This window comes from Ipomoea triloba, chromosome 3 (genome assembly GCF_003576645.1).
Source record: "Ipomoea triloba cultivar NCNSP0323 chromosome 3, ASM357664v1".
Taxonomy (NCBI): Eukaryota; Viridiplantae; Streptophyta; class Magnoliopsida; order Solanales; family Convolvulaceae; genus Ipomoea; species Ipomoea triloba.
The window spans coordinates 30557565-30582668 of NC_044918.1; the positions used below are offsets into that span (position 1 = coordinate 30557565).

General features: G+C 33.8%; 2 protein-coding genes and 1 long non-coding RNA gene across 7 annotated transcripts in view; 2 read left to right on the forward strand and 1 right to left on the reverse strand.

The window, feature by feature from the left end:
• Positions 1–1545: 1545 nt before the first annotated feature.
• On the forward strand, positions 1546–12160 carry LOC116013816. Of its 5 annotated transcripts, XR_004097286.1 has the most exons (5): positions 1546–1739; positions 2710–2903; positions 10345–10394; positions 11006–11230; positions 11471–12160. It is a non-coding gene; the product is annotated as an uncharacterized LOC116013816 (long non-coding RNA). The 5 variants fall into 5 exon arrangements; XR_004097283.1 differs by having other exon boundaries at positions 10272–10394; positions 11006–12160; XR_004097285.1 differs by having other exon boundaries at positions 10272–10394; positions 11015–12160.
• Positions 12161–18130: 5970 nt separating this feature from the next.
• Positions 18131–19912, forward strand: LOC116013352. The gene is made up of 2 exons (XM_031253042.1): positions 18131–18623; positions 19390–19912. Exons 1-2 carry the CDS (start codon positions 18281–18283, stop codon positions 19731–19733), a joined length of 687 nt encoding a protein of 228 aa, XP_031108902.1. The 5' UTR covers positions 18131–18280; the 3' UTR covers positions 19734–19912.
• Positions 19913–20193: 281 nt separating this feature from the next.
• Positions 20194–25104, reverse strand: part of LOC116013351 (SKP1-like protein 21) — a 7225-nt gene continuing 2314 nt past the window's right edge. Inside the window, exons 2-9 of the mRNA XM_031253041.1 lie at positions 24790–24983; positions 23166–23387; positions 22760–22951; positions 22568–22678; positions 22331–22418; positions 21900–21988; positions 21616–21788; positions 20194–20865 (exon numbers count right to left, since the gene is read on the reverse strand). Coding sequence (XP_031108901.1) covers positions 20724–20865; positions 21616–21788; positions 21900–21988; positions 22331–22418; positions 22568–22678; positions 22760–22951; positions 23166–23387; positions 24790–24825 — 1053 coding nt within the window. The 5' untranslated portion in view covers positions 24826–24983 and the 3' untranslated portion in view covers positions 20194–20723. The remainder of the gene's footprint in view (positions 20866–21615; positions 21789–21899; positions 21989–22330; positions 22419–22567; positions 22679–22759; positions 22952–23165; positions 23388–24789; positions 24984–25104) is intronic.

A 25104-nucleotide genomic window follows, 5' to 3' on the forward strand; every position in this document is an offset into this window, starting at 1 on the left:
TAGCACAAATGAATACTCAACATTTTAACCATTACATATAATACTTTAACAATCAAACACAATACTTAATAGCACAAATGTACTACTTCATAGCACAAATGAATACTCAACACTTAAAGCATTAAATCTAATACTTGGTGCAAATATACTACTTTATATCACAAATGAATGATCATGACTTTAACCATCAAACACAATATTTTATAGAGCAAATATACTTCTTAATTGCACAAATGAATAACCAACACTTAAAGCATTGTACTAAAAAAAAACACTTAAAGCATTAAATCTAATACTTAAAAGCCCAAATATACTACTTCATATTACAAATGATTAATCAACAACCATCAAACACAATACTTAATAACACAAATATACTACTTCTTAGCAAAAATGAATACTCAACACTTAAAAGGAAGAAGCAGAGAGTAATAGGAAGTTACTTATGCCGAACCACGAGAAATTAAACCGAAGAAGCAGAGATTAATATAGAGAGTTGCCGGCGGCGAAATATGTCTGGCTGAAAAATCTGACTTACTGCATACAAACACAAAACTCCTTGTTATAATTGCGAACACCATTAGAGAAATTAAATAGAAGAATTTAATTGATGGGAGAGCTGGGAGGAGAAACGGAAATTTCCGGCCGTCGCTGCAATTGCAATTAATAATAATTTTCGTATTTCTGTTCCTTTCTTTCTACTGATCTGCTCGTTCCCCTTTTCCTTCTTTTTCTTTCAATTGAGAATTCAACATTTGTTTCCTTCTGCCGGACGACTCCTTTTTTTTCTTTTTTTCTTTTTTAATACTGATATCTCATGTTTCCGTCGGCGCTTACACAGTAGGAGGCCACCCTCCTGCTTTCACGCATGCATAGCTATGGAATCCAATGCGAGAAATGGAAGAATGGAGTGCGAGAAACGGAAGAATTGGAGTCTAATAACAAAATCCTAGCAAATTTTACACATTAAAATTATCAAAAACAAAAACTCACCTAAGATTATGACGAAAATACACCTTTGTGAAGAGAAAATTTGAAAATTAGATGAAAAATGGAGGGGAACATTCTCTATGCTCCAACAAGCTCTACGTGAAGAACACGAACGCGAAAAATGGAACGAAAACATGCTAAATGAATTAATAAAATTGGGCTAAAAAAGCCCATATCTAATTGTTAAAAAATAAATTAGCCCAAATAGACCTGATCCATAAATTAAATATGACCCATATTGTTTGACCCAACCCGTCTCACGGATTGAGACTCGTGAAACGGTCTCACACAAGTGTGACTCTAAGTTTATTATTTTATTTCTTTAACTATCATTAAATTTATTTCTAATTATAGATATATGCATTTTAAAATAATAATAATAATAATATTATTATTATTAGTAAAATGAGTTTAGGGTCACATTGTAATTATAAAAATATGTAGGCACAAATCCCAAATTAAAACCTTTTTTTTTTTGAAAGGACCCCAAATTAAAACCTATTTAAACTAAACCAAAACAACTCCAATTCATTTCTATTCTTTCTAAACCCTAGCGCCGCATCGGGTGAACCAACAACAACAATGGCGAAAATCAACAACAACATGGCGAAAAGCAGAAGGATTTTGGAAATCAACCGTAGCCTCGTAATCATTGCACGATTTTTAACAAAATCAACAACAATAGCAAAATCGATAGCGCGATGGTCTTGGCTGGGAGTTTTGAAACTGAATGGTGGCAAGATCTAAAGGTTAGCATTTCTCTCTCTCAGTTTTAGTCATGATAGTGTGAGGATCTCATAATAAATATGGTAGTGATGAGGATGAAGACTTAAAACTTGTGGTGTTGTTTTCTTAATTTCTTCAATTTTCTATAAAAAAAAAATTGCAAACAGATCAGAGAGGTTGGTATGCCAGATCAAGAGAAGATTTAGGGGTAGTTTTGACTTTTAAAAAATTGCAATCAATTGTAATAAGATGATTTATCAAATGCCAATTTTAGCTGTTTGGCTAGGCCAAATACCAAAAAATGGTCACGTCATTTGATACTAGTTGACCAGCCATATATATATATATATATATAAAACAATTATAGTCTAAAATTATTGATAAATCGTTATTTTAGTCCCTAATTATTTTATATGCTCAATTTAAAATCTTGAATTATTTGAGAGGTTGCTCTTTTAATTCTTGACACTAAACTCAAATGTAATATTTGAAATGACTACCACTAAACCTTAAATAGTTAAGGTTATAAGTGAATATTATTTTAATATCTTATCTAGACATTACCTATTCGACATATTGCACCAAATTTTTTTTAAAAAATAAAAAATAAAAAATAAATCAGTATACTAGGTGCATGTGGTTTGTGCATTTGCTGAATTTGATACAAATTTTGAGTATATATAGGCCTCCAATTTAAGACTTTGTATTTAGATTAGTTCTTACATGAGTACATCACATATGAAACATGTAATACTTTTTAGATAAATTGTAATACTTTTCAAGTGACCTATTATAATAATAATAATAATAATAATAATAATAATAATTATTATTATTATTATTATTATTATTATTATTATTATTATTATTATTATTATGAGTTTAGGGTCACATTGTAATTATAAAAATATGTAGGCACTAATCCCAAATCAAAACCTATTTAAACTAAACCAAAACAAGTCCAATTAATTTCTCTTATTTCCAAAACCCTAGCGCCCACCGGGTGAACCAACAACGACAACGGCGAAAATCAACAACAACATGGCGAAAAACGGAAGGATTTTGGAAATCAACCGTAGCCTCGTAATCATTGCACGATTTTTAACAAAATCAACAACAATAGCAAAATGGATAGCGCGATGGTCTTGGTTGGGAGTTTTGAAACTGAATGGTGGCAAGATCTAAAGGTTAGCATTTCTCTCTCTCAGTTTTAGTTATGGTAGTGTGAGGATCTCATAATAAATATGGTAGTGATGAGGATGAAGACTTAAAACTTGTGGTATTGTTTTCTTAATTTCTTCAATTTTCTATTAAAAAAATTGCAAGCAGAGAGGCTGGTATGCTAGATCAAGAGAAGATTTAGGGGTAATTTTGACTTTTACATATTAAATGTAATCAATTGTGTGGAAATGATGCCCTAACTAGAATTTTGAAAAATGATTGATCAGACTAATAAGCTATGCAAATAAGATGATTTACCAAATGTCAGTTTTAATTGTTTTGCTTGGTCAAATACCTAAAATTAGTTAAACCAACTGAAAAATAGTTGATCAGTCATTTTTCGAGCACTCCTAATAACGTCTGACTATATATATATATAGTCAAACAATTATGGTCTAAAGTTATTAATAAATTGTTATTTTAGTTCCTAATTATTTTACATGCTCAATTTAAAACCTTGAATTATTTGAGAGGTTGCTCTTTTAATTTGTGACACTAAACTCAAATGTAATTTTTGAAATGACTACCACTAAACCTTAAATAGTTAAGGTTAAAAGTGAATATTACTTTAATATCTTATCTAGACATTACATATTTGAGCCAAGGACCTTGTGGTCCAATGGCATCAAACCCTTCCCTTTATACGGGAGGTGGTGGGTTCGAGCCTCAGTGGAGGCAATACTGATTCTTGTGCTTTAATAGGTTGAGAAAGTAGTTATGAACATATACTGCATTGTAATAGAGTCAGTAGTATTCAAAAAAAAAAAAGACATTACATAGTGCACTAATTTTTTTTTTTAAATCAGTATACTAAGTGCATGTGGTTTGTGTATAATTGCCCAATTTGATACAAATTTTTAGTATATATAGGCCTCTAATTCAAGTCTTTATATTTAGAGTAGGTCCAAGTCTTTATATTTAGAGTAGGTCTTATATGAGACCATCTATCTCATATGAAACATGTAATACTTTTTAGATAAATTGTAATTGACGGTAAGAATGGTTACCGGATAATATTGATAAGTAAAGTACAATAGTTGAGTACAATAGTGTTTGTGTGTTAGAAAACCCAACACCCCAAACATTTACAACATGTCTACTACTTATACTACAGGTGCAACGGCTCTTTCTCATGTCGTGTAACGGACTCGGGTAATAATGGTGAGAGGAGTAATGATGGGGAGCCACCGAGTAAGTCCCCTCTTCGATATGCCATGTCAGTGTAACGGTGGCCTTTTGACATCCATGTGTCCGTCTCTACAAGTGCGTTCGGCTCCTTAGTAATTGTTCTTTGATGAGGCGGACCCGTACCGGGTTGGATTAGTACACTGCCCAATTATCTTGTCACCAGCCTCCTTACTCCCAAGTTTGAGAGAGTAGCAGAGTCAACTAGAGAGTAATAATAGTGTATCTTCAGGTGGTGAGATTTGAAATTCAAAAAAAAAAAAAAACTTTGAGCAATAATTAAAACGTTGGACTCCCAAGAAATTAATTGCACCGCAAACTTTTTTAGAAAACCCAAGTCGGCCACCGCCCAAATAATTACTACATTAATTAGAAATTTTTGATATGGTCGGCGGCCATCCACGCTCTGTTGACGGTGAACCACGATCACCATGAGAACGCTGGCGAAGCAGCCCTGTACCCTACATGTCGTCTCTTCCAAGCCGGAGATCGCCGCCAGAGGACGAATAGAGAAACGACATGATAGATTTGGATGCATAGCTCCAAATGCGACAGTGACCACTTCCCTCTAGAGCTCAAAATGCAACAGATCTACACTCAGTCCCTCCGATTCTCTACCATAAAATTTTAATTTCTCCATCTAAGTTTCATAAAGTTAGCATAATGCAGCCTAGAGAGCATTCTGTATCTGAATAAGAACTGCATAAGCTTGCTTGCAATAATGCTCCAACCATTACTCATTTTGTGGCTACTTTATCATCTCCTAAAACACCAAAGGTCTACCAAAGTATTTAAAAGAACACCCAGAGCATGTAGCAGCTGGTATAAATATAACTCAATTTTGTTTTGAGTCACTAGAGCTTCTATTCGGAAAAAATGGGAAAGAAAGCATCTCGCATCTTTAACTTTCTTGTCTCACGATCATGATGACAGATCTAAAAGGCCACATCAATCTGGTGAAGAAGTTATATATATAGATGATGAGGATATTGAAGTGCAAGGCAACAACGTTGCTGGTAATGCACCCAAGTTCTCAGACCAGCAACCCTCCAAATCGGCCGAAAAAAAACTAAACATCATTGAGAAAAGGTGGAACAGCACCCACCAAATGGGAGTGGCTGAGGCCTCGCCCACTCCAGTTTGGTGGCACCTGTTCCACCGTTTCACTCTGGTGTTTGGTGTTTTTTCCGGCCGATTTAGAGGGTTGCTAGTCTGAGAACTTGGGTGCACTACCAGTGTTGTTGCCTTGCACTTCAATATCCTCATCATCTATATATATAACTTCTTGACCAGATTGATGTGGCCTTTTAGATTTGCCATCATGATCATGAAAAGGAAGTTATTGAAGGGAGATGCTTTCTTTTCCCCTTTTTTCCAAATAGAGGTTGTGGTGACTCAAAACAAAATTGAGTTATATTTATACCAGCTGCTACATGCTCTGGGTGTTCTTTTAAATACTTTGGTAGACCTTTGGTGTTTTGGGAGATGATAAAGTAGCCAGAAAATGAGTAATGGTTGGAGCATTATTGCAAGCAAACTTATGCAGTTCTTGTTCAGATACGGAATGCTCTCCAAGCTGCATTGTGCTAACTTTATGCGACTTAGATGGAGAAATTAAAATTTTATGGTAGAGGATCGGATGGGCTGAGTCTAGATCTATTGCATTTTGAGCTCTAGAGGAAAGTGGTCACTGTCGCATTTGGAGCTCTGCATCCAAATCTGTCATGTCGTTTCTCTATTCCTCCTCTGGCGGCGGTCTCTGGCTTGGAAAAGACGGCATGCAGGATACAAGGCTGCTTCGTCGGCGTTCTCATGGTGATCGTGGTTCGCCGTCGGCAGAGCGTGGATGGCCACTGGCCATCTCGAAAATTTCTAATTAATGCAGTAATTATTTGGGCGGTGGCCGACTTGGGTTTTCTCAAAAAGTTGGCGGTGCAATGAATTTCTTGGGATTCCAACGTTCTAATTATTGCTCCAAGTTTTTATTTTTTTGAATTTCAAATCTCACCACCTAAAGATATACTATTATTACTCACTAGTTAACTCCCCACTACGCTCTCAAACTTGGGAGTAGGGGGCTGGTGACAGGATATTTGGGCAAGATACTAATCCGACCTGGTACAGGTCTACCTCATCAAAGAACAATTACTAAGGAGCCGAACACACTTGTGGAGACGAATCAGACGCATGGAAGTCAAACATCCACTCGTTACACCGACACGGCACATCGAAGAAGGGAATTACTCAACTGCTCCCCATCATTACTCCTCCCGCCATTATTACCCAACTCTGTTACACTCACAGGAGAAGAGTCGTTGCACCCATAGTATAAGTAGTAGAGCTGTTGTAAAGGTTTGGGGGTCGGGTTTTCTTACACACAAACACTATTGTACTTTACTTATCAATATATATATAATCATACTAAAAGTTAAATAGACAATCAATCACTATGTATCACATTAAATATTATTTTTATCGTTGAAAATAACATTTTTTTTGCATACCTTGGTAAAAACATTTCGCTTTCAAATTTAATTTTATTAGTATTCATATATAAAATACAAACAAACTTCAAAATGGCGAGAACTTGTAATTGTGGTAAGGATGAGGCTTTAGATTTAGGATTGTCTATTTTATGCTAATTATTTTTGCAATTGGTTTGTTACGTTTTCAAACATTTTGTCATTGTCAAATAAGTGAAGCGTAGTTCTTAGTTTCGAGAAGTGCAAGAAGCACCTCTCTGACCTAGAAGTGCGCCATCAGCAGTGTGACTGAGAAGTAAACTTACCTTTCGGTCATAGATGAGATTTTACTTTTCGGCTCAGACAAGAAGTTTACATGAAAAACTTACCTTTCTGTCCAACATTTTCCCTATATTTTGCACTCTTTGGGTGTCTAAGCTCGAAAAAAATAATGTTATTTTCAATGATAAAAATAATATTTAATGTGATACATAGTGATTGATTGTTTATGAACATAAAAAGATAAAATAAAAATTATATGAGTATTTATGAAATTTACGAAACTTTTTGTAAAACTTGATAGGAATAAAGGAAAAGTTTGTATGTTTAGATAGAGTGAAAAAGTTTGTAAAGAAAGTTAAAATTTTGAGGTTGGATTGTGCGATTTTAACTATTTTATTTGTGAGAAAAAATGTATAGAAATTCTAATTTGATAGTCTATAAATGAAAATAAACAAAAATGAAATAAATAAAAGAGTTTTTCCCAAAATGGTCCCTCGACTATTCCCGAAATGATCCATCGACTATTTCTCAGTGTATATTAGACATAAAATAGGTAAATGGACGAAAATACCCTTCATTTTAATACTGATTAGGCGAAATATGTAACGAAAGACTGAATTGGGTGACTTTTTGGAAGTCGGGGGACCACATTTGGTGCAACTGAAAGTCGAACTTCAAAATTGAGAATGAACAATAATCAAGGGACAATTTTGGGGGAAACCTCTTGCCAATTTCAGTCCACAACTATTCAATTGTTGTCAATTCTAATTCATCCGGCCAAATTACCAGCTAAAAATCGCTAAGAAGTTTTAGTTATTAGTGTTGAAATCATAAGGGCAAAGTTGTATAGATTTCTGTAGAAATATTCTCTTTCCCTGCCTTTCTTCTACGTTGTGATTCCTATGTTGATATCGCCATGGTTTTTTATGGATTTGAACGCCCAACAGTTTCATCATGTCGGAGGGTTGGAAGTCTAGGAATTCCAACGTCAGGCAGAGCTCCCTATTGTCAGTGCATTTGAGATATTCCTCAAAAACACCTCTGAGAAGAGGGAGCCCAACCTAATGGATGACTACCTTGACTTCCAACCCTCCGACGTGAAAAAATTGTTGGATGTTAAACTCCATCAGAAACCATGACGGTATCAGTACATGAATCACAACGAAGAAGTAGAAAGTAGTGAAAGAGAATACTTTTGCAGAAATCTATACAACTTTGTCCTTGTGATTTCAGTACTAATAACCCAACTAAAACTTTCCAACAATTTTTAGCTGGTAATTTTGTCGGATAGACTGAAATTGACAACACTGGAATAAGTTGTGGACTAAAATTAACAAAATTGAATAGTTTTGGACTAAAATTATCAATTCTTAAACTCATGGATTGAAATAAATAATACTCCAATAGTCATAGGACAAAAGTGACATTTTTTCATAAAAGGTGTCACTTCTTTTCCTCTAACTATTGTGATATTATTAATTTTGGTCCACGAGTTTAAATATTGTCAATTTCAATCCACAACTATTCAATTGTTCTCAGTTTCATTTCATTCAGCCAAATTACCCGCTAAAAGTCGTTGCAAATTTTAGTTGGTGTTATTATTGCTAAAATCAATGGGGCAAAGTTATATAGATTTCTGTAGAAATATTCTCTATACTTGCTTTCTTCTTCTTTGTTGTGATTCATGTGCTGATACTGTCATGGTTTCTGATGGATTTTAACATCCAACGGTTTTGTCACGTCAGAGGTTAAAAGTCTAGGCAATCCTCTATCTGGCAGAGTTTACTCTTGTAAACTCATTCGAGAAAGTTCTCAAAAACAACGTTGAGAAGAGGGAGCTCTACCTAACGGAAGACTACCTCGACTTCCAACCCTCCGACATGACAAAACCGTTGGACGATTAAAATCCATTAGAAACCATGACGGTATTAACACATGAATCATGGCGAATAAGAAGAAGACAGGGAAAGATAATACTTCTACAGAAATCTATACAACTTTGCCATTACGATTTCAACACTAAAACCCAACTAAAACTTTCCAAAAAATTTTAGTAGGTAATTTAGGGGTGGATTAACTGAAATTGACAAAATTGAATAGTTGTGGACTAAAATTGATAATATTTAAACTCATGGACCGAAATTAATAATACTACATTAGTCATAGGACAAAAAGTGACATTTTTTTTTGGAAAATGTTGTCACTTTTTGTCCTCTGACTATTGGAAGAGGGAGCTTTGCCTGATGGATGATTGCTTGATAGAAGAAGATGCTAAACTAGTAAGGGAGTTACAAAGAAGACTCAACCCAACGATGAAAGATGTGGTATTTAAAGAGGTTCTTAAGCTCTTGGATGCATGTATAATATATCCAATATTTTAGGGTAGTATACATAGTTCCAAAGAAAACTAGTATAATTGTGGTAATAAATTAATTACAAGGATGAATTAGTACCTATGAGATTATAAAAAAAAAATTTGGAGAATGTGTATAGACTTTAGAAATCTTAATGTAGCTATTATGAAAACTCATTTTTCTTTACCTTTTGTTGGTCAAATGTTAGAAAGATTGGCTGGTAAATCTTGTATTTGCATTTTGGATGGATTTTCAAGGTACTAACATATTGCAATTGCTCAAGAACACTAAGAAATGACTACTTTTACATGTCCATTTGGAACACTTACGTTTATTAGGCAGATGTCTTTTGACTTATGCAATGCACCAAGTATGTTCCAAAGATGCATGATGAGCATTTTTTTCTGAATATATTGAGAGTTGCATAGAAGTTTTTATGGATGACTTTATTGTCTTTGGAGATTCATTTGATGTCTGTTTAAATAATTTGTCTACGGTTTTAAAAAGATGTATTAATGCTAATTTGGTTTTGGATTATGAAAATTGTCATTTTATGATTAATCAAGGAATTGTGTTAGGGCATGTAATTTCAGTTAAGGCGATTGAAGTTGATAAAGCTAAGGTGAATTTAATTTTGAACATACCTTACCATACAAATGTTAGGGAAGTTCATTCTTTTCTTGGACATACAGGATTTTATCGCAGGTTTATTGTAAAAGGATGTTACTTTTGAGTTTGGGAAGGAATGTCAAAAAGCCTTCGACAATCTTAAAGCATTGTTGACAAGTGCACCTATTATTCAACCTCCAAACTGATATTTACCCTTTGAGATTATGTGTGATGCTAGCAACTATATATGCAGTTGGAGTTGTTTTAGGCCAAAGAGTTAGGAAGCAAATTCATGTCATTTACTATGCTTCAAGAACATTGAATACTGCACAGTGTAGTTATTTGACAACTGGGAAAGAAATTTTAGTAGTTATTTTTGCTTTAGATAAATTTAGATCTTATTTGCTTGGTTCTAGAGTTATTATTTTTTCTGACCATGCAGCATTGAAGTATATTTTGAGAAAGGAAAAAAAAAATCTAAACAAAAGCTGATAAGATGGATTTTACTACTTTAGGAGGCCGAGAGGGAGCTGAAAATCCAATGACGGGTCATCTAAGTATATTGGTAAGATATGAAGATACACTTCTCATTTCTAAAACCTTTCCTGGTGAACAGTTGTTCCAAATGTTAGGTATGATTTTTTGGTATGTTGATCTTGTTAATTACTTAGTTGGTACGCTGATCTTGTTAATTACTTAGTCACCAGGGCTCTACCTAATTACATTAGTAAGTCCAAAAAAAATTAAAAGTAAAGCTAAATATTATGTTTGGGATAAACCATATCTGTGAAAATTTTGTGCTAACCAAGCAATAAGGCAATGTGTGCCTGAAAATGGACAACAATCAATTTTAGCTTTTTGTCCATGTGGTGGTCACTTTAGTCCTAAACGAACTGCAAGAAAAGTGTTGGATAGTGGTTTGTATTGGGAAAATTTGTTTAAAGATGCATACTTGTGTTGTAAAACTTGTAATAAATGTCAAAAGACTAGTTCACTATCTCATAGGAATGAAATGTCTCAGATTTTCATTTTGATTATGGAAATATTTTATGTGTAGGGCACTGATTTCATGGGACCTTTTCTATCATTTTTGTGGATTTCATTATATTCTATTAGATGTTGATTATGTTTCAAAATGGGTAGAAGGAAAAGCCACCAAAACTTATGAGTCAACAGTGGTTGTAGGTTTTATGTGTGATCAAGGGAGTCACCAAATTTTTGCAAGAGCACTAGAGGGATTTAATAGATTCGGAGTTCCATGTGTTGTTATAAGTGATAAAGGGAGTCATTTTTGCAGTAGAGCAATTAAAGCATTGTTCAAGAAGTATGGAGTGCATCACAGAATTGCTACCGTGTATCATTCCCAAACTAATGGGCAAAGTTGAAGTGTCCAATAGTGAGGTAAAGTCCATTTTAGAAAAGATTGTGAACACATGTAGAAAAGATTGGAGCTTACGCCTAAATGATGCTTGGTATAATCTAAATTGTGCATATTTTTCTAATGAATTTGAATCAACTTGTGAGCTTAAATGGATTAAATTGCTATCTTCAATGCATATTCCTTGCTTTCTTAATTAGATATGGTTTCATTCTTGATTTGAGTGTTTTATGGCATTTGTTAGTGTTTTGAAACCATTTTAGATCAAACGCGAAGCAAAAGAACGTTGGAAGGCATGATTGGAGTCCAAACGAGTGAAGAATGCAGATTTTAGAGCTGGACGTGTCCGGAATCATGCCCGTCGCGACAAAATACTTCAAAGCGTGAAGATTTGAACCAACACAGGCTCGACGCGTCGAGCTCCAGACTCGATGCGTCGAGTCCATGTCGTAGGAATTTCCGAAAAAATAGCCCAAGGCTCGACGCGTCGAGCCCCTGTCTCGACGCATCGAGAATCCTGTGACAACACAAAAATCTGCTGCGCGAAATTGCCTATTTTGCCCCTATTTTTGCTCCCACTATAAAAGGCTCATTTTCCCAAAACCCTAGCACCTAAGCTGCGTTTTTGGAGGCAAGAGGAGTGAGAGTAAAGGGTGTTTTCCTCTCCAAGGAGGCAAGGAGGGATCCACCACTTTTGGAGAAGATACTCACCATCAAGGAGCTACAAGAGATTTGGAGGGAGAAGGAGAGGCTAGGAAGACTACATTCGGGAGAATTTTTTCCCCTTTCCTTTACTTTCTTAGTTTTTGTAAACTCTTTTGACATTTGTGCTTTAAATTCAATACTAGCCATGAGTGGCTAAACTTATTAGGGATTTTTGGGTGAAAGTTGTTTATGAACCTATTGTGCCTTGTTCTTAATGCTTTAATGTTATGTTTTATATTTGGGTTTTATACTTAGGATGCAATTGTGATTTCTATTGTGATGCTTGTGATTAAAGGCCTAAATTACTTGTATCTTGCTATTGTTGTGTCTTAACAGGAGTTAGGGCATATATTAGAGCACTCACGTTTGCACTTGACTTTTGCACCTTGAGAGAGGGCAAATTTGTTAAGGGATTTTATCTAGGTTCTTGTTCTTGATTTATTATTGTGATTTTATCTCATGGGAGTGAGTATGTCTCAATTATCTTGTTTATGGGTTCGAATTATGGGATTAATTCCTTCCTTTTTGTGAATGCAATCATCCACATTTGTTAGAACCCATATTACATATCACACCTTAGTTTGGCACTAGGTTAGTAAACACTCGAACCCGAAAATCCCACTCTCTCTATATTGTTTTCATCATCTAGCTTTCTTTATTCTCGTTTATTATGATATTCGCAATCGTTCAAACACCATTTTCGTTAGGATTAGCTTCATAAGAATATATTAGTAACTAGTGTTCGGTACGCCCCGCTTCCCTGTGGATCGATACCCCGGAATACTCTGGGTATTTGTTTGTGAAAATATGCTACAACCAATGCTCTATGAGCTTATTATCGTACAGCTTATAAAACTCTTATCGAAGTGTTTCCTTATTGGTTTATTTTTGAAAAATCTTGTCATTTACCGGTAGAGATTGCACACAAAGCCTATTGAGTTTGTACCTTAATGTCTTTACCATTTACGTACGATGGTATAATGCGGAAATTTATATCGTGGACCATGGTGCACAATGCATTATGCACCCCATACTACAATGTTAGGAAGATGAGATTCTGTGTATTTTGTGCCAATATTCTGTGTATTCTATTTTGTGCCAATATTCTATGTATTCTAGGCAATGTTCTGTGTATTCCTGGCAACATTTATGTGTATTCATGTTAGTAACACAGGTTGTGATGTGTTTGTGCATTCGAATGTTAGGAGGATGAGTTCTATGTATTTTGTGTCAATATTCTATGTATTCTAGGCAACCGTTCTGTGTATTCTAGGCAACTATTCTGTGTATTCATGTTAGTAACATAGGTTGTGATGTGTTTGTGCATTCGAATGTTAGGAGGATGAGTTCTGTATATTTTGTGTCAATATTCTGTGTATTCTAGGCAACCGTTCTGTGTATTATAGGCAACCTTTCTGTGTATTCATGTTAGTAACAAAGGTTGTGATGTGTTTGTGCATTCGAATGTTAGGAGGATAAGTTCTATGTATTTTGTGTCAATATTCTGTGTATTCTAGACAACCGTTCTGTGTATTTTAAGCAACCGTTCTGTGTATTCATGTTAGTAACACAGGTTGTGATGTGTTTGTGCATTCGAATGTTAGGATACACAGAATATAAGCCCAAGTATTATCTCTTATGTTATATGTTTTTCAAATTTCACAGTGTTGTTTAAACATTCACCTTTTGTCGTGTGTGTTTTTGTGATCTGATGAACTTGTGTGTGTTTTTTGTTCTTGCTTCTTCGTCACTATTGTTGTTATTGTTCAAATTACAGTTATATTTTAGTTTTAATTAAAAAAAATGTAATGAGATCTGTATTGTTATGGCACCGTTTCGGACTAGGGTCCACGGTATAACGATCTGTATAATGCATATGAAAATATTAAAGTAAAACAAAAATTAAACAAAGGAGAGACGATAATAAGTCCTTTACTCATAGTTAATCAACAAGCAAAATAATTGATTGGATTACAATTCTCTCATAATTAGCAATAGGCACAATTGTACAAGTCAAAAATAGTGGAATGGATATGTTTCAATCTATATGATTTATTTAATGCCCGATTATATGAAAAAAAAAATCAAAATATCTCATATTACAGGGCGTTTGGTTAGAAGGAAGGAATTAGGTGGGAAAACAATTACAATTTCATGGAAAAAGAATGGGAATAAAGTGAAACTTTAAATTCCAGTGTTTGGTTTGCAGGAATAAAATTACTGGGAATTTCAATTCCAATGTTTGGTATACATGGGAATTGAGGGCGAATAAGTAGTATAAACTCCAAAATACCCGTTGTTGTTGTTGTTGTTGTTATTTATAATTAACAAATTAATTCACAAATTGTTAAAATTGTTGCATATAAAGAATTCAAATTTTGAAGAGTTCGGCATATAAAGAATTCAAAGGAACATACACAAAAGTTGTATATAAATAACGCATATAAAGAATGTAAATTTTGAATAGTTGTTGCATATAAAGATTTAAATTAAATGAACATACACAAATGGAAGTCGAAGAAAATAATAATTAATTTAGAAGGGAAGGTCATGTATCAATTTTAAGTTAAAAAAGAGATGGTTAATTTTGTCTCAAGACTATCTTTTTTTCTTCCTAAAATCCATGAAATTAAAATCCCAAGGGGGCCTGGGATTCTAATTATATGAAAATGAGGGAATTACAATTCCGTGGAATTGCAATTCCCTCCAACCAAACGAAAGAATTTTGTTGCATTCAGAATTTGGTGGGAATTAAGTGAGAATGGAATTGTAATTCCCTCCAACCAAACGTCATGTTAATGTCAAGGACCGGTGAGTTGCTTCTATACAGGGATAATGGGGGCAGCTACCCCCACTCACCCTACCCTACACCCCACCCCATATAGCTCTTGTATAAATATATGTATATATAATACATATTTTAGATATAAGTATATGAAAATAGATATATATAAACAATTTGGTTGAGTTGGTTGAAGCATGTTTTTTTCTAGCAAAGGTCTTGGGTTTAAATCCCTTATGCATTTAATAATGAGATGTACGGAGTATAATTTATAATACATTTTCTATTTGTATTATTTTATCAAATTAATTATATTTCATATGTTGTTATAAATATTTTTATAAAGCTTTGATTTGTTTTATTTTTTGCCTATATCCAACTATATTTTTAAGTATCTTTTGTTTTGATTTGTTTTAATGTTTCGCGAAATCAACCGATGATAAGTTGGATACATGTTTTTTATAACACATTCCATATTTTCCATATTTTTTTTTGAGTACTACTGATTCTATGACAGTGTAGTATCTGTTTATAACTACTTTCTCAACCTATTGAAGCACAAAGAGTCAACAGTTGCCGAACCCACTCCCATCATCCATGTGGGAGTGTTAACCGGGACACATGTGGGAGTGTTAATCGGGACACCGGATGCCACTAGACTACAAGGTCATTGGCACTAGTTACATCTTTAATTAACAAAAAATGGTAAATCCATGAAGTTTTAACAAATTTAGAGCTTCAAAATAATTAATGTTACGGATCCTTGCATTAAGCAATGTTAAAAACAACAACAACAGGATTATAAGTACAAACTACTGCACAATCAAGAATTACAAGATGCATAATCATAATTATCAAAGAATTAAAAAAAATACACAATTAGACATTACAAGATACACAATCAAAATTATAGAAATGTGTGTTTCCATATGCACAATCAGTTATCCTTAAATGAACAATTAGGCATTACAAGATACACAATAAGTAGACCTTTGATTTGGCTCTGATATCAAATTAAAGCATGTGTTTTATCTCAACTAAAAGACTAAGTTGATTGTTGGATTGCACATTTATGTTTATATATTATATGCTCAACACTATCATGTTTGTTTAAGTTAGGTTTATTGGTACAAAAAGTTCAAACATTTATGTCTATATCTAAACTAAACTTTTATAACTTAATTTGAAAAAAAAAAATTTAAAGATTTGTGTTTTGTTACAATTATATACTATTATGCATATCAATTATATTACAATTATTAAAATTTAACAAATTAAAATTAATCATTTATATGTTGTAACAATTATAATTTTCTATCAAATAAAAAATTCAATAATCTAACTACATTTTCTTAGTTTACACATGAATTATTTTTAAAATTACAATATAAGTGTATCAAAATGTTTGTTTTAAACATTTAAAAGTTCAAAATTGAACTTTTCAGAAAATTTTTATATAAATAAAAGTATGTTCAAATATTATAGTCATCAATTGGTACCTAAATCAAGAAAAATAAATTATTCTTAAAATTAGATATTTTAATTGAATTATACTTGTAACATGATACAAAATTTTAAAATAAAAATTCGTCAAATTTCAAAAGTTTGGATACAATTGTCACAAAATGTAAAGAAATTTTTTTTTATTCATATTTTTTCTCATAACGTGGCTTACATTTATTGGGTGCACATTAATTAGCTGATTTTTCTTCTTTGTAATTAAATTCTCCATATGTCTCATTTTATGTATCTGATTCAGTTAACGAGACTTGATTGAAGTTAATTTTTAATTCAATTTTTTAAAATATTATGTTTAGTATTACTCCGTAGTATATAAAATTTATATATTTAGAAGCTACATTAAAAGTACTATTAAATAAAAAAAATCAAATTTAAAAATACTAAAAAATAATAAGTAAAGAAAAAATAGTACAGTTAGTTTGACAAATAAATAGTAAACAGAAGAAAAGCAAAATGAGATCGACAAAATACTAAAAAGTTCAATCAAACAATATCATCACGTCCAAAAAATAATAATAATTGATATATGAGTGTGTAGACGTGTAGTAATATATTACGCAAATGCAAAAAATAATAATAATTGATATATGAGTGTGCAGAAAGCCCACGGGAAACAATGGTCATCCACGGACATGAGACAGTGGTATTTTGACTATCAAATGTGGAGAAAATTAAAGCTTAATTGGATGAAAAGAAATGATAAAAGAAGACAAGACGCAACTTGAGACTTTCTTCCACCAAATTAAAAGAGACGACTTGGAGTCAACTCCACCATCTGCTCCATATAATATACCAAGCTTTAATTTTCTCCACATTCCTTACTAGTTAAACCTCATTCTAAGCTTCTCCACATTCCTTACTAGTTAAACCTCATTCTAATGTCATAATATATGACAGTGATAGTAAATTTTTATCGATACTCAAAAAAAAAAAAGAAATGAATTAGGTTGAAGGATGTGCACTATCTCATTTGTAATATAATTAAAAGAATTTATAACCTTTTTTTGTTTTTAATGTCTGATCTACATGAAAATATTATGCTTAATTATTTTATTGTTGTATTTATTTTTTATAATTATTATGGGCAGGAGAATTATATTACACCCCTCGGTCATCTTTTTCATGGCAATTATTCTTTGTTCTTAATTAGAGTTAAAATGCTAGGCATATATCATATATGTCTTTAGTTTATAACTTACCCAAGTCACATCAAATATGAAAAGAAAATCTTGCGACATAATTATACGACAATTATTATAAATTCAAAGTTACATGAATAGCTTAATACTTAGATTTCATATTAATTTAAGTTGACAAATGAGTTGAAATGAACCGACACATGCAAATGAAATGAAAATAAAAGTTGTTTGATCATGTGTATTTAGTGGATAGTGCACCTAACATCATCATTATAAAAAATAAATAAATAAATAAAAAGTATCATGATGCACTAATTAATTGACTTTGCTTTTTTCAAAAAAAAAAAAAAAAAATTGACTTTGCTAGCCTTGGCACCCAAGGATGAAGAAAGTGACGCCTTCTTAAGAATGAAGCAATAGTGTGGAACAAATAGCTGCAAATCTTGCAAAGTAACCCAATTTTTTTTGTAAATAATTAATTTGCTTTATAACTCAGATTTTTCGCCTTCCCCGAATTATATTATGCACTGCAACAATTTCCATACATGACTGAAGAAACCTTCAGTGCAATTGTATCTGATGCAATGCAATTATGTAGTAGTTCCAGCGTAATTCTTTAGTAATTTGCAGATTCGTAATTAAAGTTGGTTCACACTGATTTTATATATTATATATATATATATATATATATATATATATATATATATATTATTTTTATTTTTATTTATTGAGTTGACAGCTATCGTCCATAAATATGCCATTTGTACAGCTCTCCTTCCACTAATCTCCATCTCCAGAACTCACGTCTAAAAATACACATTTCTTCAATAATATAATTATTAGTACATTTGGGAATTGCTCAACCTATCTATCTTCTCTGTTTTCTTGATCTCCCACTTCCAATTAATCAAGCTAGGATAGCAAACATGTCGGGTGGAATCGGGCCGTGCAGTGATATACATCTCCCCAAGGAGGAGTCGACGGAAGAAGCAGGGAAGCCGCAGCGGCGGAGATTTTTCACCTTCCGGCAGCTGAACGTGTTGGCGGTGATGATTGTGCTGTCGGCCAGCGGCATGGTGAGTATAGAAGATTTGGGCTTTGTGCTCTTCTCCATCATCTACTTGTATTTCATCTCCGAGGCGGCGTTTCCGCAGACCAATCCGCCGTGGACTGGTTCCGTGTTTGGCCAAACTAACCGGACCCTCCGCCTCTACATGTTAACTTCGGCAGTCATCGGCTTGCTTTTCCCCCTTGCCTATATTTTTGAAGGTACGCTAGCTTTTTACTTACTAATTCAGTTATTTTTAAGATCAAACGATTATGATTACATTAAAAATTAGTTATAACCGCAGTGAAGCCAAGAAACAACTTTATTTCCTTATATATAGTCACATCTTGTAGAGTCAAAGGTTAAATTTGACTTTTCACCTATCTTCACCCATCAATTTGAAACAACTTTATTTCCTTATATATAGTCACATTTTGTAGAGTCAAGGTTAAATTTGACTTTTCACCTATCTCCCCCATCAATTTGAAACAACTTTATTTCCTTATATACTCACATTTTGTAGAGTCAAGGTTAAATTTGATTTTTCACCTATCTCCACCCATCAATTTGACTTTTTACTGGTCTATGTCCGACAATCTCCTAACCACTAATGATTAAACTTGATCCTTTTTCAACCTCTCCTTAAAAATTATTATTCCACTGTCCATTTTATATGTCCTATTTATTATTCATTAGTCAAACCAACTCTTTCTTCTTTATTTATTTTCTTTGGTATTTTTAAATATTTTTAAATTTGATTTTTTGTGTTTAATAGTAAGTTTAGTTTCTAAATATATAAATTTTGCATATGAATACTAAACTTAATATTATGAAAAATTGGATTAGAAATAATTTCAGTCAAGCAAGCATCGTTAATCGATTCAGACACATAAAATGGGACGAAGGGAGTATTATTATAATCGAGGGCTTACCATTACGCCAAAAAGCTATAGAACTGTATTTTCTTATATATATATAATGTTGCAGGTATTGTTGAAGGGGACAAGGAGGGCGTGAAGGCAGCAGTTCCGCACTTGTTTCTGTTAGGCAGCCAGGTGTTCATGGAAGGGGTGGCGTCCAAGGACCGTTTCTCATTGCCGGTCCGGGTTTTCGTGCCGGTTTCCTACAACACCAAGAGGATTTTCACCCTGGCTGAGTGGCTCAGAAGTGAGATATCAAAGGAGCAGAACCGGAGGTTGTATGTTGGGAGAGGTCTGGCGGTTGCCAATATGGCGTTTTGGTGCTTTAACTTGTTTGGATTCTTGGTGCCGGTTTACCTCCCTAAGGCCTTCAAGATTTACTATTCCAACCACAAGCATAATAAGGACTAATTATATTACTGTATTATTGATGATACATAGGTAGCTAGTTGTCAGTCATTTGTTTTATCCTAACCAATGTTATTTTGTTGTTAGGGTTTTGTTCTGTTTGTGTGTGTGTGTGTGTTCTGTGAAAGTTAAATACAGGGTGAAAAGAATAAAAATAAAAATAAAAAAGAAACTCTAGTCAACAATTTTCCACATTTACAACAAATTTCTGCCTTTCCTCAAATCTAAGGAAAGATACTAAAGGTTTAACCATTTTTAAGGCTAATTTTTCATTTTTCGCACTTTTAGTCTCACGAGTATTGTGTCAACGAGATTCGACCCATGCTATTAAGTAGTAAGTTGTATATCTATTATTCCGTAGCACTTTTTATGACTTTTTTTTTTTTTTTGTGACAAGAAAAAATTGTACTCCACTATTATCTAAGAGTATACATTAAGTTTGCTAAAAGGAGTATGAAGAGTATTGTGCAAATCTGTTTTGTTTTTCCTTTCAAAACTGAATGGAGCTCAAATTACATCTTTTGGGGGAAGAAAAGAAAAGGCAAAAGAAATTAATACAACACTGAAAATATAAATGAAAGCACTAATGGTAAACAAGAGTATAAACATTTTGGTAAAACGTTGAAAAGATGTTTGTAAGAAAAACAAACTGTGGGTGTAGTTGAAAGTCTAAACTGCAGGAGGAAAATGCAATTAGTTGACCATTGCATTGCCACAAACAATAATTCCTTTTCTTTGGAAAGTTGTTTGTACCCACTGGAACTCCATTCTCAGAATTCATAAACTGGGCAAAGAGTATCACAACTTGGCAGTGGCAGAAGCTCACCTTGATATACACAATAGTAATGCATTATCCACCTTGGCATCATATCAATTCTCCGGTCTTCAACCCAGCTTAGAACATTTCGATCTTCCACCACAAGTCTGCTTGTTTGCTTGCTTCTTCTCGACAAAAACCTTTGCTACTTCGCCTTGGAGAAGCCGAGAGAGCGCCTAATTTGAACATCTTTTTAGAGAACTGCTTCCATTCATAGACGATATTGCTAAAACTTTCCTCTCTTGACCCAAGCATAGAAGCTCCTGCTTTCTCTCTGGCCAATTAGAGTTCAGCCTTCGAGCAAAATCCTCAACCTCCCTGTAGCATCCAATAACAATCAAATTTAGAACTGAATTTGACATCAATAGGTTAGTGTTGAGATTGTGAGATAAGTATTTTCTCCTGAAGGGCATATTCGTTAAGGTAGAGATTTGTTGAATTGTTTTTCTCCTAAAGGGCATATTCGCCAAGGTGGAGATTGTGAAAGACAGCTAATCTGTCGTCCATGGGAGTGAAACTATTCTTTTACAAATAGTGATGATGGTGATACAACACCTAGAGATACAACCAAGCATCTATCCCTATACAATAGGCCCGACCCAATTGGCTGAACTCATATTCCTTATATGAGACACACTCATATTTGAGACAACTTCCTAATCCCTATATGACCCTGAAAGGATGGGGATTGCAATCACATTTTTTTTTATAAAAAAAAAAAAATTCCTTCCCATCTAATGCAAGCCTTTCAAAACTTGAAAGGCTTGCAAATCTGATTTGCAGCTCTTTGGCAGCTTTTAGCATGGATTTTTTGACTTTTTCCCTTTTATAATAATTTCAATGTTATGATATTATTATTATATTTGAAGATGATTTGGAATTTCAAGGATGCAAGAAAAGTGTTGAATTGCAAATGTTATAATATGGTAGAAGGGTCCACTTTTGAAAGTGAGAGAGAATTGCAAGGGTAAAGATAGCCTTACAAATCATAAGCTAACAGATGAAAATGTACTCAACACCTAAAATGCCAAGGTGAAAAACAAATAAATGTAAACAAAACCATCATACCTATCGATTTCCTCCTCCCTTGCAGGGTCAAATTCATCATCGATGTCGCCATCATCAAGTTCAACCTTAGGCGTAGATATAACCGTCCTGGAGTCATGTGGATTAGAAGTTCTTCTTGAAGGAGGCATGCCATCAATGTCTCTATTCAACTGGTTGGGAGGGAGACAATTATCCTGAAGTATCAAGAGACCCGTGATATATCACCAGGCAGAACAAAAGCAGAAGATAACAGTACGCGAGCGCACACACACACACATTAAAAAAAAAAAAAAAATTGGGTCAACCTTATTGCCACCAGGCTCATTGTTTGAAGAACTTGTAGCTTGATCTTTTCTCCGGCGATTTTTCTTTTTATTCTTAGAAGAACGTACATCTGAATATGCCGGGAAAAAAAACATCATTATTTTGAATCTGTTAAGAGTCCCACATTGAAAATATAAGAGAGAACATATGGGTTTTATAAAGCCATTGGGTTAGACTAGCTAATTGATTGGATTCAATATTTTAGTGTGATTTGGAACATGTGCATTATACCCCAATTGAGTGACCTTGCCAATCTTACATTGTAATATGGCATCAGAGCCTGTTTGGTCCACTTTATGCTGGGCCCAGTTAAAGCAAGAAATATAAACAGTTACTTTGTAGATCAAAAGGCTCTGACAAATCAAGAAGTTCCAGTATGAAAACAATGTGAATATGTGTTTCTTAAGGTTACCTCCATCTTCATCTCCACCATTTATGAATGACAAAAGATCATCAACCGAACGTTCATCCACCACCTGCTCTTCTTCTACCTCAACATTCTGAAAATATGGGCAACCTTTAATACTAAAGTATCACTTTAAAAAAAGAATATCAATATTCAAAGTATGTGAATAGAGCAACACTTTTATTATGATAGGAAAAACTAATAGCGCAACTGAATAGGCTCAAGAACCCCATGTTCAAACACCTTTGACTTCTGTTTTTCTTTTAATTGTTTCCTTTTTCTTGCATAAAGTCGATTCAACAGTCGAATACGTAGATCATCAGTCTCATTTCTTAAGGGCTCCAACTTCTCCTCCTTTCAAAAATCACAAAAGTATAATGAATACCCAAAATATGGTGGAGGGGTCTATAAATATAGAGTTGTAATGAATTATACCTCTGTTAGATCATCAGGTAAATGGAATATTTCACGAATTTCTTCTGGAGTTTTTCCTTCAATCATTCGAGCAAGTGCACGACTGGTAAGATCAACCAAAGGCCTCAATTGGAGGCTGTCAGCAGCAGATGTTAATTCGCATAGTTTTTTGGTATCCAACCGGACAAACTTCTCATCAAAAGCCTTGCGTTCCTAAGTACACACATGGTCACATACACCAATCAAGTTAAAACACCACACCTCCAATAGCCTCTTACACGTACAACACAAAAATGACATGATGCATAGTTACAGCAGATAACTAACGCTTTCAATATGCTATCATCATGATCAGGTCTTTTTTCTTTCACTCTTTCTATTGCGTAGGAAGTGGGGGTTTCATATACTGAGGATGGCAAGAACAGACCTTATTTGAATGACCTGGTACTTGATGGAACCGACAGTAGTCCAGTATTAAGCCCAAAATAGAAGGATTTACTCGTTGAGGAAGTGATATTGCATAATTTTTTGAGGAACCCATGCCAGTCTGGAGAACTTCTCTACATATCATAGGGCAAAACATTGCAACCTCTTCCTCTACTTGTTGAATTGAACCATCAGCAGTTTGAAGCCATATGTATGGCATCATCTTGTCAAATAAAGAAATATTAAATTAAGCAAAGGAAGCGTGGCATATACTTGAAGGAGAATAGACACAAAAATAGCAATACACTAAAGAACTGAAACTTGTATTTTGAAAAATCCAAAGGCCTAGCGGGTGGACTGTGGAGAATAACAATCACCCACCAGTTAGGCGAAAGCAGAGATGAAGAATCAAGAAATGAGAAATTGTATATAATACTGAAAGATTACAATACATTACCATAATTCTATGTTTCTAATGAAGAAACATAGTACATGTATATACAGACACATAACTGTTAATTTAAGCGCCTATTCATAAACAGACACTAACCCTATAGACAGACGTAACCCTTTGTTTTTCAACAAAACTCAAGAATTTCATTCCATAAACAGGGAACCATAAATTTGATTCTCAGTCAACCATCACTGAGGTTAATAGCTCAACCATACAAATTAAGTGGGCCTTTGGTTCTAATAAGGAAATTGGAATTGGAAAGGATAGTACCAAAACAAAATTTCTGTTTGACATAAAAATAGGAACGGGAATCATCTTTTTTTTTTTACCTTTTATTAACCCTTTTCAGATCATGTCCTCTCAGTTTCTCCAAAATCAACACCAAATTTCCCGAAAATCAGCACCTCCCATGAAGAAATTGAGTATTTGGGGGGGAGGGGGGGGGGAGAATATATTGGTTCTTTGTCTACCATGGTTGGGAAAAAATGACTAAAATTGCAGTTTGATAATGTGATGTCATGTTGTGGGCATGAAAATGCATCACAAAGTCTTTTTCTTGCAATCAAATTATGCCGCAAGGGGTGGGCTTTGAATAGAAACATATGCTCTAATCCTTAAGAAACTAAGCTAAACATACCACGCTTCTTTTTATATGCTTAAACCTGAAATAAAGCTCAAGAGCATCTTGATATCAGATCAATTTGACAAAATAATAACACTTTCTTGTTGATCAACCCATTATCTTTTTTGAGTAACTTGCACAAACTGCTCATTTTTCAACTCTTTTGTTCAGTCTCCATTCAGTGCATTGCAGTTTGTGTTCGGCGGGTCAAATTCTCATTCTATAATAAATTTCAAAATAAGTTCTATAAATCAAACTCAACTAACCTAAATAATGCATTTTTCCCCTTGAGAATGGACCAAAAGCACCAATCAATTAATTAACTGCTAATAGGTGATTAAACGCAATAAATTACTATCATTCCCCTCCTTTTAGAAATTGCACAATTCTTTGAACTTGAGCTTATTAGGAAAATGTGATCTTATGTCTCATTCCTTGAATGTGAAAATGCATTTTGGAACAATTTGGACATAATCGCATCTCTCAGTAAATCACTCTTTTTCAATTCAAGAGGAAATTATCTTTGGGGGAAAAGACCATCATAAATACCTCTGGTTTAACAACTGCCATGGGGCCTTCTGACATTAGGCCAGATGAGAATGATTTGATTGGTCTTCGTAAAACTGATCTACAGAAGTGGCTCTGAACTTAAGCAACTGAAACTTTACTTTTTAAAAAAGTAAACCTCAAGGAGAAAGCAAAAACTCTTCACCAGGTGAACACTTCCAATTCCAGTAGCACATCTATATACATGATTCCACCAAACCAAATGAGAAGGAAGTCAGTTTTAGGCATTCTCTTCACCGAAGAAAACATTCTACCTCGAGAAAAAAAAAAAAACAAAAAAAAAAAAAAAAAAAAAAA

What these genes read in the sequence shown, in the direction of transcription:
- LOC116013352 (XM_031253042.1), top strand. Translation starts at nt 18,281, where the DNA reads ATGTCGGGTGGAATCGGGCCGTGCAGTGATATACATCTCCCCAAGGAG. An exon ending in CCTTGCCTATATTTTTGAAG is followed by an intron (nt 18,624 to 19,389) that starts GTACGCTAGCTT and finishes ATAATGTTGCAG; the next exon opens with GTATTGTTGAAGGGGACAAG.